The sequence below is a fragment of the Squalius cephalus genome (assembly GCF_949319135.1).
Source record: "Squalius cephalus genome assembly, chromosome: 7".
NCBI classification, from domain to species: Eukaryota; Metazoa; Chordata; class Actinopteri; order Cypriniformes; family Leuciscidae; genus Squalius; species Squalius cephalus.
This window is the reverse complement of record NC_137128.1, coordinates 17830924-17849407: the sequence shown is the minus strand read 5'-3', so window position 1 is coordinate 17849407 and position 18484 is coordinate 17830924. Positions and strand designations below refer to the sequence as shown.

At 35.3% G+C, this 18484-nt stretch overlaps 1 protein-coding gene across 1 annotated transcript in view; it reads right to left on the bottom strand.

The window, feature by feature from the left end:
• Positions 1–17943, bottom strand: part of st6galnac3 (ST6 (alpha-N-acetyl-neuraminyl-2,3-beta-galactosyl-1,3)-N-acetylgalactosaminide alpha-2,6-sialyltransferase 3) — an 87588-nt gene extending 69645 nt beyond the window's left edge. The window contains exon 1 of the mRNA XM_079876051.1: positions 17694–17943. Coding sequence (XP_079732177.1) covers positions 17694–17711 — 18 coding nt within the window. The 5' untranslated portion in view covers positions 17712–17943. The remainder of the gene's footprint in view (positions 1–17693) is intronic.
• Between the last annotated feature and the right edge of the window lie 541 nt (positions 17944–18484).

Genomic DNA, 18484 nt, shown 5'->3' with positions numbered 1-18484 from the left:
TGGAGCGTCTGGTAGCCGCTCCGTAGGGAGGGGGTAATGTCACATGCCTGTCCTGTCTTGTGCTGCACATGGGTGTTTTGTTGTTTTGGGCCATGTGCTCATGTTATTGTCTGATCCCTCCCCCTTGTTATCTGATTGTTTGAGTTCATCCACCTGTTCCCTCCTGATTAGTTTCCCTTTATTAGTTCCCTCTTGTTTGCAGTCTGTGTTGGTACGTTGTCTTTTGTTTCCTGTTCCCCGAGATCTTCCAGAGTGTTCATAGTCTGTTATTGTTTTTGTATTTACTTAGTTCTGTTTTTCCCCCTCGTGGGTTTTGTTTTGTTTTTATTAATAAATACTTATTTCTTCAGCTTTTGAGTCCTCACACCTTTTGTTTGTAGTCTGCCGTGACAGTGATACCATGGTCATTGAACCAGGTTTTGGTTCTTTTGGCAGTGTGGGCAGGTGCAAATCCTGCTGGAAAATGAAGGAAGCATGAAGTGCTCTGAAAATGTCCTGGTAGACGGCTGCGTTGACTCTGGATTTAATAAAGCACAGTGGACCAAAGTCCTCTTTTCTGATGAGAGCAAATTTTGCATCTCATTTGGAAACAAAGGTCCCAGAGTCTGGAGGAAGAATGGAGAGGCACACAATCCAAGATGCTTGAAGTCCAATGTGAAGTTTCCACAGTCTGTGTTGGTTTAGGGAGCCATGTCATCGGCTGGTGTTGGTCCACTGTGCTGTCCACTCAACGCAGCCGTCTACCAGGACATTTTCAGAGCACTTCATGCTTCCTTCAGCAGACAAGCTTTATGGAGATGCTTCCTTCATTTTCCAGTAGGATTTGCACCTGCTCACACTGCCAAAAGAACCAAAACCTGGTTCAATGACCATGGTATTACTGTGTAATTACTGTGTGATTTCATGTAATATTCTAATTTTTTGAAATCCTGTTTTCGTGGGTTTTATGAGCTGGAAGCCCAAATTATGTACAAATAAACAACTAAATACTTAATCGTTTAAGTTGTGGGCCCTGAATCTATAATCTATGGAAGTTTAACGTTTTGAATGGAATTATGGAAATAAATAAACTTTTCCATGATATTCTAATTTTTTGGAAAGGGTCTGTATATATATATATATATATTTTTTTTTTTTTTTTACTTTGTGCTTTATTTAATTGTGTCTCCAGTGTCAGTAGCTGGGTCTACATGCACTTATTTTTATGCAAATTTTGGGATAATGCATAAACATTCTGGTTTGAAACACCATGATGTGTATTCCAAGTTGTGCTTGCTTGAGGTGGATGCATTTTTTATTCGATAAGGAGATGTGCATAAACTTGAGATGTGCAAAATTACTCTGAATCCCTATGTGCATCAAAAAATTGTGATGAAAAACTTTCAATTTCCAATGATGATCTCAATGCATAGCATATCAAATATTGCTCTGGTCCATCAGATATGCCAGAGACAAAACATATATATTATATATATATGTGATATATCAATGATAAAAAACCCACTGCAATTATCAAAACTTAAATTGTAGTTACAAATATCTGGCATCATGAGTGAGATAAACTGAGGGGGATTCTGAGTAATTTGACCAGTGTAGCCCATCAGAGCATTTTGTCTGTGCACTATAAATGTATTAAATTTAATAAAGGAGACAATGATTAAAACTTCTATTTAAAGCCAACTTCTCTGGAAGTGGTGAGATGTGAAACTGTGAAATTATTACACTATAAAATATATAAACTAAATATAAACCTATAAAAACTTAAGTGTTTTTAATTGCGATTAATCACAGAATTCTTTTTGGATTAATCAAGTTAATTTTTTAATCGATTGACAGCACTAATATATATATATATATATATATATATATATATATATATATATATATATTTAATGCCAATATATATTTAATGCTTTATATATATATATATATATATATATATATATAAAGATTTGTCATAATTACAGCAGAAACACCAGAAATATCTTCCAACCTTCGAGTCCTGGCCATTTTTCTTTGCAAAACTGCTCAACTGCTTAGTCAGGTTGCATGAAGTTGCAAATTTGTCCAAATTGTATTTTTCTGTAGTTTAAAACTCTCGCAGAATTCCACAAGCATCCTCACAGTGTGATGTTTTCACTACATTGCTTCACGGTTGGGATGGGTTGTTTGTTGTGATGAGCAGTGTTTGGCTTCTACCAAACTCGTTATTTAGTCTGATTATGGTCAGCACATTATGGTCTCATCAGACCATGAACCCTTCTCCTACATGCATTCTAGCAAATTAGATGTCATACAGATCCTCTCCTATGATCCTCACCCGGGCAACAATTGTCTTCAGATATGTCACTGGTTTATTGGTGGCTCCCTCAGTAGTATATTTATCACACGGTCACTCAGTTTTTGAGGATGGTGTTTGTTCTAGATACAGCTGTGTCATACTATTCCTTTTGTTAATTATTTGTTTCAGATCACTTTATAAAGAAAACAAAAACAAATTAAGTCCACTGTGATCCAGTGCTTTAAACAACAAAAGATGAAAATGAATACATGAATACTTTTATCTATAACCACATTGCCTTCGACTGCATCAAAGAGAGTCTCTTGGACCACTAAACCCCTTTAAACACCCCAGGAGACCAAACTATAAAAGAAAAGACAGTCTATATTAAAAGTTTAGAAATGTAATTTTATTTTACACTGTATTGTGTTTAATGGTAACATTACATTTGCAATACTGTTAACAGTGATGTTACCTTTAAATAATATAAATTCAATAAACTATACCAATGTAAGCCTTGTAAAAAGTGACAAACCCCAACATACTGAAGTCATCCAATGCATTTTTCTTCCTTTATTCAATTTTTCATATCACATTCTTTCATAGACTGAATGCTCACTATGACACCCTGTTTAGCATTTAAAGGGCTTTCATAAACGAGGTCACTGAAGATGTAATCCTGGTGACATGACACATCACTATAGAGCTCTGAGCCAGTCTGTCACAAATTCTCCACCAATCAGCCGAATTAAAACTTCATTAGGGGGAAGTGAAATTGAGAAAGACTAGAGTATGTGGCTTTATGTTTTCAAAATACCAAACACTATAAACTATAGCTCATTGGTTACCGTTTCATACTCATGGATCATCACAGTATTTGACGTCAACGCATAATCCATATAATAGAGATGCCTAAAAATAAACTTGTTCAAAATTCCGATTATAGTGTGGAACAACTTTAATGATTTATATTGTTAGGTTACAATAATGTGTGATGGCTGTTCCTGGTAAGACAGTATTCCCAGTCCAAAACCTTGAGATGCTCTTTCAAAAGTTTAGTTGTCCTTTAGTATATCCATTTTGTATGTCTTCCATGCATGCTCTAAATGTTGTGTTGTGAATGTTGTGTATGAGGTTGTTTATTATGCATTATAACGCATTATAATGCATTAAGATACCCTTATAATGCATCATAAATGAAGGCTTCATCTGGTGTTATAATGCATTGTACTCTTAAAAGTTATAACCACAAATAGGTATTATAATGTATTGTAACTGTTGTTATGATTATTTATCAGATAAGACAACTTATTATAAGGTGTTTTTTAAGGAATTATGCATGTATTATAATGTACAATTATAATGCATTATAAATACAAGCATCATAGAAAGTGGTACCTACTGGACTAAGTACTTACTACAGGGTTAGGGTTTGGAATAGGGTTTGGTTTAGGGTTAGTTGCGTGTAATTATGCACAATTTATAATTATTACTACATAAACTAAATGAAACATGTAACAAGGACACTGAAGTGTTACCGAGATTTCCGTGCATTACTTTTAATCATGAAAGATGCATTTCGTTTTTGACATGTACACATTTATGTGTGTGTAAATCAATATTTTTTTATTGTATGTTTTGAAAACAGACACTCTACTCAATATATTATGTTTTCGACAGAGGGATTAGAGGAGGAGGACAAAGTAATTGCCTCTAGAGAATGTTAACAGTTTGCGGGCTATTTACACGACACCGTTTTCAACTAAAAATGGAAAACGTTTTATGCGTTTTGGACATTCATTTACACGTCAACAGCGTTTTGGGGGCCTGAAAAAGTTTCAAAGAGCAACGTCATGACGCATGCGTATTACGTGTTGAATATAGGCGAGTAGTGTTTCTTTACAAATTGACATCGCCAACTACTGGCCTGGCATGAATAATACAGTGTTTTAGTCACTTTCACGAATCCGTGTAAACGGAGATCGCTTTGACAACATTGTCGTCTTTATGCGAAAAACGCAAAGAAAAAACTTCTGTTTTTAGTACATCATTTATGTAAGGGGATAAACTGAAGGTCGCTGCCCAACGGAGGATAAGGCATGCATGTAAGGTTTATATTCTGACTGATAAGTATGGAGATGATGTAAATTTTCTGAGGCACTCAAATGCAAGATAACTACCGAACACAAGCCCCCTCCTTCCATCAAACTTGGTAGAAGACTCAGATATATTGCCTCTTTTATCTCTTTTTTTTTCTCTCTCTCGTTTCAAGTTTTATTGCAATCTTTGCGAGAAACAACTTGTGAATATTGCTTCTTTGAAGGTCAGTAGGCCTGGGAACAGTCTAGGGAGTCAGATAAAATGTTTTCTATTAAAAAATATTTATGTACGTACAGTATGTTAGGTGGGCATATTATGGGATGTTGAGGAAGACCAATGTGGATGAAGGTGAACCGTAGAGTGTGCATATATGATAAAAGTAAGTAGGAGGCCTTATGAGAATCTGTTAATTTGCTTATCCAATCAACTTTGTTCAATGATAAATAAATATGTATGATTTTACTGAATAAATACTTTGTTTTGCTTAGAGCTCATTTTGTAGCTCGCGGAGACATGTTTCGGTTGTAAGAGAGACTACCCTGGATCTTGATTTAAGAAAAAAAATGTTTTATTAAATTGTTTTACCATTGAGTGGCCTGACTTTAATTTTATTGGTGAATTTCCACCACAGTGTAGATTTGGTAAAGATATTTCCACTGGAATAGCTACTGTAATTAAGACAATTCTGTTTGTTTTCAAACTTGTTTGGTATCACTTTATGATGGTCCCCTTTAGACATTCTGTTGACTTTAAGTAACTCTAAGTAACTTTGCAACTACATGTCACTTTGCAACTTATCAGTAGTTGTATTAACTTTTAGAGTATTAGTGGACTGTCTGCTTAATATCCGCTAACTCTTTATTTTATGCTCCCTCAAACAGACAATCTACTAAGTATCTTTGCAACGGCATGTCAACTTATTCTACTAACTCTTAACCCCTTATTCTACTAACCCTTAAACCCCTTATTCTACTAACCCTTAAACCCCTTATTCTACTAACCCTAATCCTACCCCTAAAAGTCTACTCACCTAATACTCTTAAGAAGAGTTAGTTGACATGTAGGTGCAATGGTATGAATAGTCAACAGAATATCTAAAGGGGACCATCAAAATAAAGAGTAACCACTTGTTTTATTAACAGAAACTTAAAGTGTTGTTGATATAAATAAATAACCACAATCAAACCACAAAGGATCTAATTTGGTATCTTCTTCAATAAAAAGAACAGTTACAGTATATTGGGGGGGGGGGGGGGGGTACGATTTAAATTCACATCTTGTGCTTTTGTGTCACTGTAAGCAACAGCACCCTTGAGTGTCAAGAAAGTGATGTAAAATTATATAGGCCGAATGGTCGTTTTCATACGCAGCAAAAAGTCATTGACATATTTCCCGATTTAATCAGCCTGCAAAGCACCATTTTACCCCAAATATAATATCCACTGCATTTTAACGTAATTTTTTGCCAATTTCTGCAACAATCATTCCACGTGTGGTTGTCCTCACAAATCAGTGTAATTTATTTATTGGCTTATTAATTTATCTATTTCATGCATTTATTTAAAAGCAACTTTTGGTTGTGTAGCCTAACGCAGTCAGGTTGATTTAGTCATATTAAATAACATTTTAGCTAATATTTTAGTAAATTTAGACCATAAGAATCACATGTTAGTTTGCCTGACAAAACATTTTGCAGTCTATGACATTTTCAGGGTTTAGTCTAAATTTGACAAAACAAATTGGAAATCCAAAAGTGTTTGCTATAGCCTTTTTATGTCTTGTTCTGTAAGATGTTTAGTCAATCCGCCACCTACAACAATCTCAGTCACCTTATAACTTACAGCCGACACAGTCAGTGATTTCTGTGCTGTGCTTTCCAAGGCCAAGACAATGTCTGTCAGCTCTGTGTGTGATTAATGTGAGCACTGAGCTATTCTCTGACACCCTGCACTTAAAACAATTGAGCACCATTATTCCTGGTGACGGTCACACAAAAAAGGTTCACGTTCACTGATGTACTTCCTAGGCTTTGTGTTTTGGTATGACCTGGAACTTTGCCCGGACACATATATCAGCTCAGTTGCTGCCTTGTGAAATTATCGTGGCATTTTTAGATCTGGGACGCCGTGTACTCGAGGCAGGTCCCCGGCAATGACCATCTGGTTCAGGAAATAGCTACACTGTCAGAGAGATACTAAGCCAATACTGAAAACACTGTATGATATCTGACAAAGTGCAATGCGATATCAAATGCTTCAAATGCTTTTTAGTGCAGGTTTTGAAACCTATGACTTTTTCCATGACGAGAAAGTTAGTAAATCTATTTATTCTCTGAGGGCGAGATTAAGGCTTGAACACCACAACATCTGGATTTGTTCTGGAAAATTCACATGGTGTCACTGCTTAAATAGACATGTCAAACTATTCCTTTGAAAAATAGTGCCATGTCACTTAGGAGCTTGAGCTACAGCACAGAAAACTGGCATTTTTCTCTGTCAAGGTCCGGGTATTAGATGTCAGTCTAGTCAATGAAGATTTCTAACCCTGTGAATATAGAATTACACATAGTTTTCTTCCAAAAAGACTCCTTTCATTGAGGACTCAAGGACAGATTCCCTCATATTCTATAAAACATTTAGTACCTGAAGAGATTTAAACTAGTTTAATGATTTATTAAATGCATTAGGTAATGTTTAACAACATGATGTGATTTCTAAAAATCGGTTCTGATCGGAACTTTCAGAACTGTTTCTGGATTGGCTGACAAACTCCACACAGAAAGTCCTTCTGACTCAGCCAGGACTCGAACCAGGGACCTTCTTTGCTCTGAGGCAACAGTGGAACCCGACTGAGCCACCGTGTTACCCAGGGCAATATATATATACATACAGGATAAAAAAGAACCAAACTAGAAACAGGTGAGCATAATCAACAAATAAAAGGTCATGATGGATGGACTGACAAACAAGATGAGAAATTTTAAAGGCCCACTGAAGTTGCTATGGATAAATGCATTTGCTAAATGAATAAATGAATTAAAGTAGTCCATATGACTCACTAATATTCCAAGTCTTCTGAAGCCATACAACACTTTTGTGTCAGGAACACAGATAGCAGTGAAAGTATCTTAAATGTAATATAAAAGTACAAAGCTCACCGACAAAGCTCGAATGTAGATGCATTTATTTATATATATATATATATATATATATATATATAATTATTAATATACATTTTTTTTTTTTTTTTTTTTTAAAGGCACATCAACGTCTCCACATGAGACTGAATAAGTAACGCAATTTCTGTAAATCTGCTTTGAAACAATATGTATTGTGAAATAAATGTGAATTGAATTAAATTAATGAAAATAGGGCTGTCACTAACAGTCGATTATTTTGATGATTAACCGAGGAATCGGATATTTTTAGTGGTAGTAAAAATAGACCAAAGGGAACAATAACCATTAAAATGGCTTAAAAAAGACAGACATACGTATAATAACAATGAGGAAATAATAATTGGTTCAGATAAAGTATAAAAAGCAAGTAATCATATGGTTTTATTGAACAACTCTTAAAATACATAATGTAATAATAAATAATACAAACATAATCAACTTATGTACATTACATATTATAACAAATGCCTGCAGAGGGTGCCAACTGTGATTGTTGCTGTTACAATTTAGAGCATTATCAAATCCTTGTTTAATATTGGCCAACCAACATTTAATTCAAACATCCACTTAATCTTTAATATTTGGCCACTTCTTTGTGATAAAAATGCAACAGCCACTGTAATTTCTTGGACAAGAAGATGTGGACGTCAAAACATGCAAACTCAGAGTGAGGGGTTAAACTTTTATTTTGAAATAAAACAACACGATGAACAACAGTTTGCATTTTTAGAAACATATTATTGATGTATTCCCCTGTGTTGGCGTAGGTTTATAAATTAGTTACCGTACAAATATGATGAAATGGCGCACATTGCGTTCCCAGATGAACGTCATAAGCAACCCAATCTCACAGCATATGCAGAGGAGTTTGTTAACCGAGCTGCTGAGAGGCGCTTCATTGTTAACAGTGCCAAACTTTGCTATGAAACACATAGCGCATTAGACTTTATGCTGCATGTTTTTGGGAACCCAAACAAACAGCTCATGCAGAGACTGAATTTGTGTGGAGCAGCACTTACTGCGAACGGAGCCGCTCTGAGACAAAAGAAATTGATTTTACTAAATGGTTTTAATATATCGATTCATGCAGCCTTTGAAAGCGGTCTAATAATGTGGCTTATGGATTCTTGTCTGTGGAATACGTCACTTCCAGTATTTCGGCGGTTAATCGAAAGTATTTTTTTATTTTGATTCACTGATGCTTGTCTTATGAGTCAGAAGACTTGATTACTTATACCCCTTAACTACAATAAATGTTGAGGCTACATGAACTTCATCAAAATAGCTTTATAAACTTCCAGATTTTGAGAAAACATTGATTTAGCATAAATGAAAAAATTGTTAGTATCCAAAAGCCTTTCTTTGCCTTTCTTTTATCTGAAAGACTCCTTGTTCAAATCATAGGCATGTAGGGACATTGAGTAATACTGTTAACAAATTGATCTAAATCAAAAGTGACACTTGGGTTGACGGTCGAAGATGTCACCATAATTCATCACATACTGTTTATAATTATGTGGATGGAAAAATACAGTACAATAATAACAGCAATAATAACTGATCTGCGTCATTCACTGCATATTATAGGGTTGATTCATTCTGTGCTGATTAACTGAGTCAAGCCACGGAGTAGAAGAAATATTTAAAATCTCATTTTTATTAAATGAATATTTGATTTGCATCTTATTAAACAATAAAAGTGAGCTGCAATGTCAACTCTAAATGATGACACCAGATTTGCATATCACAATCCAAAATTATCTATTACATATGAAACTTTATTAAAGAAGGTAAACGAAATTCGGTCTGGATTCACATCTGTTGTGTGCACATGGATCAGAAGTGTAAATCCTCAAAAAGCCACACAAGCAGATGCCTACAATATCTCTCCCTGGCCTCCTCACATTCCTGCTAAGCTACTTACCCACATCAACACTGTTACCATTCCAAGCCAGATTACCAGTCAAATGAGATGTCATTCACTTCCTGGCCTAGCTGTTTTTCTCCACCTCATAAACAAAGCCGAGCTACCATTACAGAACTAAACACATCCAGACAACAGAGAGTTCTCGTTGGACATCTGAATGAAAGAAGGACCAAAGTGGACTTAATAAAGGGTAAACCGTCTTCTTGGAAGGTTAATGTGTAAAGTGCTTGCTAATCCGTTTTACCTGCAACCTTTTAAGCTTGGTTTTGATAAACAGCTAAACAAGTGCTTTGAAGTGTTGCACGGGCCAAACATTTTGGTGGAGACAGTTTGATGTTATCATAGGTATAAAAAAAAAACATAATAATAAAAAAAGATATAATTATAATTGTATTACATTTACATATACATTTTTCACATTTTCCATGAATAGCAACCATAAAATTTCAGTTTATCACACAAATCTATCATTTGGTTTCAGATCAATTTTAATAGAGCACACAAGTGTTTTTATGTTTTTTTTGGTAATTTATGGATCTTGACAACCTGCATGGGAAATAACTATGTAATGGTTCTTTACAGCATTTAGTGAGTACATTTTCATTTTGGGTGAACTATGTAGTTTTACGAAATTAAGCTTTAATTTTATTCAATTTAATTTCGAAACTACTAAGCTTTTTACTAAACTACTTTAAGAAATTAGATCATTTTAATGCTAAAATGTATTAAAGTTACAGTCAAGATTCTATTTAACTCTCAAAGAATTTTTCAAAAATATTAAGCAGCACAGCTATTGATAATTTCTGAAGGATCATGTGACTCTGAAGCAGGGGCACTGCTAGCAATTTTGGGCCCTATGAAAGAATATGAGGTTGGGCCCCCTAGCACCCATTTTAGATTTATAAAATCAATCTCTGGGGGCCCCAAAAATCCGTGGGCCCATTTTTCAAATAAAAATATTGCACAATATTACAGTTTTTACTGTATTTTTTATCAAATAAATAGGACATTGGTAGCCATAAAAGACTTTATAATTTGTATCAACACCTACACTCAGTGCCATTCAAATGTATAATATATATATATATATATATATATATATATATATATATATATATATATATATATATATATATATATATATATATATATATATATATATCCTATTTCGTCAGGAATATGTGTAACAAATTTCTATGACATTACGAAGGAATGATAATATAGTGGAATCTGTTGGCACACTCTCAGTATATATATATTACTGTCCATTTCATTTTAATCTGGAAAACTTAAAATGTTGCAACCACATATTTTACTGAAAGGTCTGGCAACCAAAGCTGACTTTTTTTTTCTTTTTTTTTTTTTACCATAAATTTGGTAACACTTTATTTCGATAGTCTATTACACATTCTTCTACTAACTATAACTAACTTTGCAACTACATGTCAACTAACTCATTCATTTTCAACAACATGTGAACTACCAGTCATTAGAGTATTAGTAGACTGTCTGCTTAATATCTGCTAACTCTTTATTTTGATGCTCCCCAACAGACAATCTACTGACTGTAAGTAACTCGGCAACTACATTTGAACTTATTCTACTAACTCGAACCCAAACAGTCTACTAATATTCAGAAAGTTAGCTAACATGTACCTTTAGTTGCAAATTAATGAAAGTTAAGTTAACATGTAGTTGCAAAGTTACTTATAATAAAATGTCTAAAGTGCATTATCGAATTAAACCATAACCCTATTCAATACTGTGTGGTCTAAAATGTACATTCAATACGACAGTAATGCTTTCAATATATCAATCCCAAAGAATATTTCTACTTCAACCCACGGCTGAGGACACGGTCTTCACAATACCAAACATGCTCAGAATATTTCTTTGTCTGTGACGTCTGGGACAAGCCACTGAATTCCTAGAAATATATCAGGGATGGGCAACTTCGGTCCTGGAGGGCCACTGTCCTACAGAGTTTAGCTTCAACCCTAATCAAACACACCTGAACAAGCTAATCAAGGTCCTCAGGAGGATTACTAGAAAATTACAGGCAGGTGATTTTTTCAGGGTTGGAGCTAAACTCTGCAGGACAGTGGCCCTCCAGGACCGAAGTTGCCCATCCCCGATATATATATATATATATATATATATATATATATATATATATATATATATATATATATATATATATTAAAGTTTGCAATGATGAATAATTTCAAATAGCATTTCTCTGGTTTTGTGTTGGTCAGTACAATGCTTATTTCTGGCTGTTGCACAACTCAGAAGTTAAACCTCTTAAAATTAGCCTAATAGAATTGAGTGTAATCCCATCCAAACTGGCTGTTTCTCATCATCTTACTGTTAATCTCTGGATTCTTTGGGTCTTTAATACTTTCTGAAATGTTTAACATATTTGCAACCCCAAGTTTGATTTTGTTTAAGTCTAAAACAACTCATGTCTAGCAGCATACATTATTTAGAATAGATACACATTGTGTTTAGATATAGATCCATATGAGACATCCTTCCTATTTGAAACACATTACAATTTTTGTGTCTACATAATCTATTGATTAAGATCAGAGGGTCATTACAAGCAAATTAGTCAGAATAAACACTTAAGAAAACAATCTAATATGGATTTGCTACACCAGTGTTTCCCATTAATCACCTACATCATTTGTACCATAACAGTTTCATAATAAACAGAAAATATACAGATCTCAACAAAAACTAAAATTTCACAACATGGCTTAGTGTAATAATCAAATCACAAAAGGCTGTAGTTTATTATACTTAATTCAGTTGAATAAATATAGTCTGTTTTGCTGCATGTTTCAGAGTGAAGCGTGCCACTGTGTTCATTTACACCTGTGCAGTTTTCATCCAAAATAAAAGCTGAAAGAAAATAGAAACAAACAGAGCTAAGTATTGTAAGTGTACTACAATACACTCTTGAAAACAAATGTTCCAAAAGGGGTTTGGTTACACTTTATTTCGATAGTCCACTAGACATTCTACTGACTAAGCAACTTTGTCAACTAACTAGTATTAGACAGTTAGGTGTTAGGATTTGTGTTAGTAGGCTAGTTGTTTATGTAGTTGCAAAGTTATAGTCAGAATGTCTGTTTGGAAGCATCAAAATAAAGTTTTAGACAATCTACTAATACTCTAATGAATGGTAGTTGACATGTAGTTGCAAAGTTACTTATACTTAGTAGAATGTCTAAAGCAGACTGTCGAAATAAAAAAAAAATTGTTTTGTTTTTTGTTTTTCAGTGATTCCATAGAATAACCTAGCCTGACTACGTCAGACTTCCTACTTCCGCTAATTTCATTTCGCTCCTGTAGTCAGTCTGAGATAGCAGCGTATCTTTCAGTTTTCCACCGGCCTGAAAACAGCCGGGCCAATCAACGAACAGAGGGCGGGCTGAGAGCCGTGACGTAGACGCTGATTGTACCGTGGTGGATGCGTACTTGCGTAGATTTACTTCACATAATCTGCAAAAGTCGTTCACAGCCATGTTCACTCCGGTATTTCGCTCGATGGATTAGTTTTTGCATCATACATGTGTTTACAGTGGAAGTTAGATGCGGCTGAGCATGCGCATAACACACGCCATAACCAAACGTTATGTGATTGGCTTACGGGTAACCAATGATTTTAAACTTCAGACAAGCGCCCCCCCGCGAGAGAGAAAACACTTCTCTATTATGCTATTCCAGACTCTCTCTACAAAGCAAAGTGAAGTAGCAGAGTCTGGTATTACCAGGCTAAGAATAACCATTTTTGGTTCCCCAAAAAATCATTCTGTGAACAGTTCTTAAAAGAACAATTGGTTGTCTTAGGGTATGTATATACGACACCGATATGCTTAAAACTGAGAAGTTTTTCCTTTGAGTTTTCTGCGTACAGACGACACCATTGTCAAAACGATCCCACTTCACACGGATCCGCGAAAACGACTAAAAACGCTGTATTCTGCTGCCAGGCCAGTACATGTTGATGAAACACTATAGAGTGAACACGTAATACGTATGTTTCGTGTTTTTGTTGTTTACACAGAGACCGTTTTCAAACTTGCACTAGAACCCGTTTTCAAAAGTTTGCGTTTTCAGGCACCCGAAACGCTGTTGTTGTGAAAATGAACGGCTAAAAAGTTTTACGTTTTTAGTTGAAACGGTGTCGTGTAAACAGCCCCTCAGTGTGAATTACATTTTATTGATCTACAGTTTTTCCTCTATAACTAACCTTTTATGCAATAAAAAGGTTAAATGTAAGTTCTTCATGGAACCATAGATGCCAATAAAGAACCTTTATTTTTAAGTGTAAAATAAAATAATTAATACACATATTAGGAAAAAAATTTATTTCAATAGTAATATTGAAAGTAGGGATATTAATAATTATTCTACGTATTATTATAGTCTATTTTTTTTTTTTTGGGGGGGGGGGGCTTAAAAACACCAGTGTTAATGTAATGTGCACTGAAAAAACTATCACAACTGATGCAAGGAGGAGATCCAGTCAGATGGTAAAATCTATTTTATTTTCTCAGCAACAGACGATCAAATAATAAATGAGAAATACTAATATTTCATCCATAATGAGGATTAATAAAGAAACATAACATGTTAAAATCGCTTCTAATATTTCTAAATAAAATGTAAGTCACACTCTGAGTATAATATTCTTGCCCAAGGAAAAGTAAAGTTGTTGAGAGGTCTGAGTCCAAAGGACAGACTGACCTGTACAGAAATTAATCTCTCTCTTAGACAGTTACTTAGCGGAACAGAGCCAAGTTCCTCTTTTCATAGTATATTGCAGCGAAGCAGCCCCACGAGAGATAGATATGAAACATATCTAGCTTTTACGATTTCGCACCCTAGGGTGAGACCATATGTCGTTCTGGACCAAATTTGTCAGTAAAATCGTTAATCTCAATACAAATACAAAAAGGAAAGAAACTGCTCTTGCCCTCCTTTCCCCCATATGCAAGATGTCTTTTCTGCAAGCATGATAGCTAAGATAACACCTTTTATCACTTTAACTAAAACATTCGCTCCATTGTGGTCTGTCTAGTGGAAACTTTTAGAATCCTGCTTTGAACATACATTTCAAAAGATAATAATGATAAACACTATATGATTACATAAAATATGATTGATTAAATGATAAAACAATCTCTTTCTGATTCATCAACAACTAAAAAGAGGTTTGAGACCATTTTAAAGTCCAGATCTAAGTAAACGCGAAGACTCTATTTGTTCAGTTTTCACTGCAGAGGGTTTGGAGCTCTTGATTTAGCTAAATACCCAAATTATGATTGAATCAACCTAAATATATTAAGTTAAAGTTACACCAACAAAACTAAATTAATTTAACTGACCAGAACTGACCACTGCATCCATGCGAGGTGGACAACACTGGAACTGATTCTCAGCGATTACAAAGAGGCTCTCAGTGGCACACTGCACTCTGACAAGCTCTTGAAGGTTACATTACCATCACAAAACCGTACAAACTCTCCAAAAGTACAGCAGTGTGCTCCTCCAGAACTCCAACACTTCACATCTACATAAGCAGGAACATACATTTTATATGAGCAGCTTTAAATAGTTAATCTGTCTCTCTTCTCTGTTTACTGAATGCTGTCTGATGCAGACGTATAGATTAAGGGTGACGATAAAGCGCTGACAGAAGCACCTCTTTATCAGACAGTACAGTCAACTGAGGCACACCAATCTCCTGATTATATGTCTTCAGCTTCCACCAATGGCATAAAACATTGTAATTTAAACCGAAATTGTTACTTATTGAACATGCTTGCTCTCTGCAAACAACCCTTTGCATGTAAGACATCACTGCTTCTTTCAAACTGTTAATCAGGGCGTTGCATTCACTATGAATAATCACAAAAAAATTACTATGCATAGTCTGCACAATTTTACACAGTCTCTGAAAATGATTTCTGCGCCCCTAGTGTCACCAAAAAGAAACGCAAGACAATTATTGCTTTTCAAACAAGTTTCCTGAACACAGCTCTGATCTGCAATTGGTCAGACACACAGATAGCTCCGCCCCTAAAATGGGTCAATGATGCTGTTGTCAGGCCGGTTGGGATTAGCCTGACTACGTCAGACTTCGTACTTCCGCTCAATTTCATTTCGCTTCTGTACTCAGTCTGAGATAGCGTCATAGCTTTCCGTTTTCCTCCGGCCTGAAAACAGCCGGCCAATCAACGAACAGAGGGCGGGCTGAGAGCCGTGACGTAGACGCTGATTGTACCGTGGATGCGTAGATTTACTTCACATAATCTGCAAAAGTCGTTCACAGCCATGTTCACTATTCGCTCGAATTTCGCTCGATGGTTTTTGTTTTCGCATTAAAGATGTGTTTACAGTGGAAGTTAGATGCGGCTGAGCATGCGCATAACACACGCCATAACCAAACGTTATGTGATTGGCTTACGGGTAACCAATGATTTTAAACTTCAGACAAGCGACCCCCGCGAGAGAGAAAACACTTCTCTGTTATGCCATTCCAGACTCTGTCTACAAAGCAAAGCGAAGTAGCAGAGTTTGGTATTACCAGGCTAGGTTAGGATGCTCAAACAAAGCAATGTTTTGTTATCACAAATTAAACTTACGAAAGGAAGGACATTGAAAAAAAATACACTTCTGCTTTAATAGTGGTAGGATCACAATGGTGAACAACACTAGCTGAACAAAACTAGTGTTTCATTTTTTTTTATTTTTTTTTGTACAAGTTGGTTATAAAAAGAGAATTAGAAGTGTGACAATGTTGCGATTTAAGGATGGAATACACAACTTTTATAAACAAAGCAGATTTTAAAACACTAGGCATATTGCCGACTTTGTAAATGGTTACAGAGAAAAACTGGGCATCGTAAACTAAACGACAGAGGATCACACGCTGCCAGACTTTCAAGTCGTTCCCAACACAACAAACCCACGAACTGTCTTGAGTTGGTACAAAATTTTAATTTGAATTACTTAACGACCGTTACAAAGTACATTATATATAGTATGAATATGGGTAGTAATGAATTTCTGACGGAGCCTACTTCATCCGCCATGTTGTTACTGTCACGTGACCTAGCATCAGTTGCGTCGCTTCATCGCCATTCATAAATCCTCTCCCGTTGCCTCGTGGGATAGTAGAGTCTATCATATGCACACTTCAGAATCTTTTTGCGTACTGTTTTTTACTATATAGTATTTGATTTCAGGACAATGTGCTCTAAAATCGGCTCAAAATAATAATGTTTTCAGACTGTGGAATTATAGTCTGAAGATTAAAAAAAACACATGCTTTTCTGCTAAATCTGTCAACTTCGACTGCAGAAAATTCTGATTTTTTGGTTTGTTTCATCGATGTGTCCAGACTCCAGGCAAAGGTTGTGTAGTTTATTTCAGCCTTTAGTTGAATTAATGTTCTTTTCTCTTTTTTAAAGGAATATCATCATTTGTTTGGTATTAAATAACTAACTTTCTTCAAACTATTTATTACCCATGTCAAGTTGCACAGTTTGCAAAGAACATTTTTTACAAAGCAAAGGGGTTTTTTTGTGTTTTTTTATTTTATTTATTTTTTAATCTTTTTCTTCAGACTGACAAATCAAGAACAGAGATTCGGTCTGGAAGCTTTTCCTTTTTCAAATCACAATGGACAAAATGATTCACCCTAACAAAACATGATCTCATAATCCATGAAGATCTTCGTTTGTTTTTAGAATAGAAGGTTGTAAAACCTCCAGGAGACGATATAAAAAGCGTGACTTTACATCACTGGTTGTAATAAAGTGCATGTAACGGGGAAACTTTGTTGCATTTGATGCCTCTTACAACAATGGTCTTTGCAGAATCAGACAGTCATTGGTGTTTTCAGATACATTAAGTCTCATCATTGCATAAACCAGCATACATCAAGTAAATGTGGTTGTAAAGTGTAAGCAGTGAACAGGAAGATCACACGTGTCGTCGCACTTGAACAATGTTTCAGTTACATTCAATAAAAAAGCACCGAGATATTTGCATTAACCCCCCGTTTCTCGCTACACACTTCAGATTTTAAAATACCAACAATGCGAATAATGTAATCTGAGCAGCACATTAATGCGCTTTCATACATTACTGAATATAAAGCGAGGCAAACAATCAACTGCTCGACTTACCTTCCAGATCCAGGCCATCTTAAGACTGAATAAATAGCTCGTATCGTTGAAGTACTCGAATCAATCTACACGCGAAAAGGCCAGTATTGGCTGTTTAATGGTTTAATTATATGCGCCATGGATGCCCGACGTTGGTGATGCGATGAAACATTTCAGTAAATATTGTGGAGTACCGTTATTCATGCTCTATTCCCTGATCTACAGAGCTCGGGTTGACGTGCGCTCCTATTGGCTCGTGGCTACGAGAGCCCCGCCCCCTTTATCATGTGACTGTGATTTCTCATCCCTGTGCTATTCAGTGCAAGGGTGATCAGTGATGTACTTCACTATTGTTCCAAAGAGACTGTGTTTGTGCGGTACTCAAGAAAATATATAGTCACATATGACACAATCCTTGTCTTTTTATGAGACCATTTTTTGTTGCTGTTAGAAAAACCAATGTGCTCACATTATCATTGCTTGTAAATACAAACAGTTATTGTTATGGGCCAAAAGCATCATGTCACAAGGATATTCAAAAATGTTTTGTCAGATGTGGATACAAAATGTGAATACATTATGTGTTTGTAAATTTGTACAAATTTGTATTGAGAAGTAAACTAAACCTGACAAAATCCCCCATAACCTTTTTGGGAATGTTGTGAGGAAATTATTTTTTTGTCACATGGAAACAGCTTATAAATCATACAGAATGTTTTATATATATATATATATATATGTAGAAAGTTTTCTGTGGTTGATAGGTTATGAGAGAATACAGTATAAAAATCATTATGTCCATGGAAAGTCCC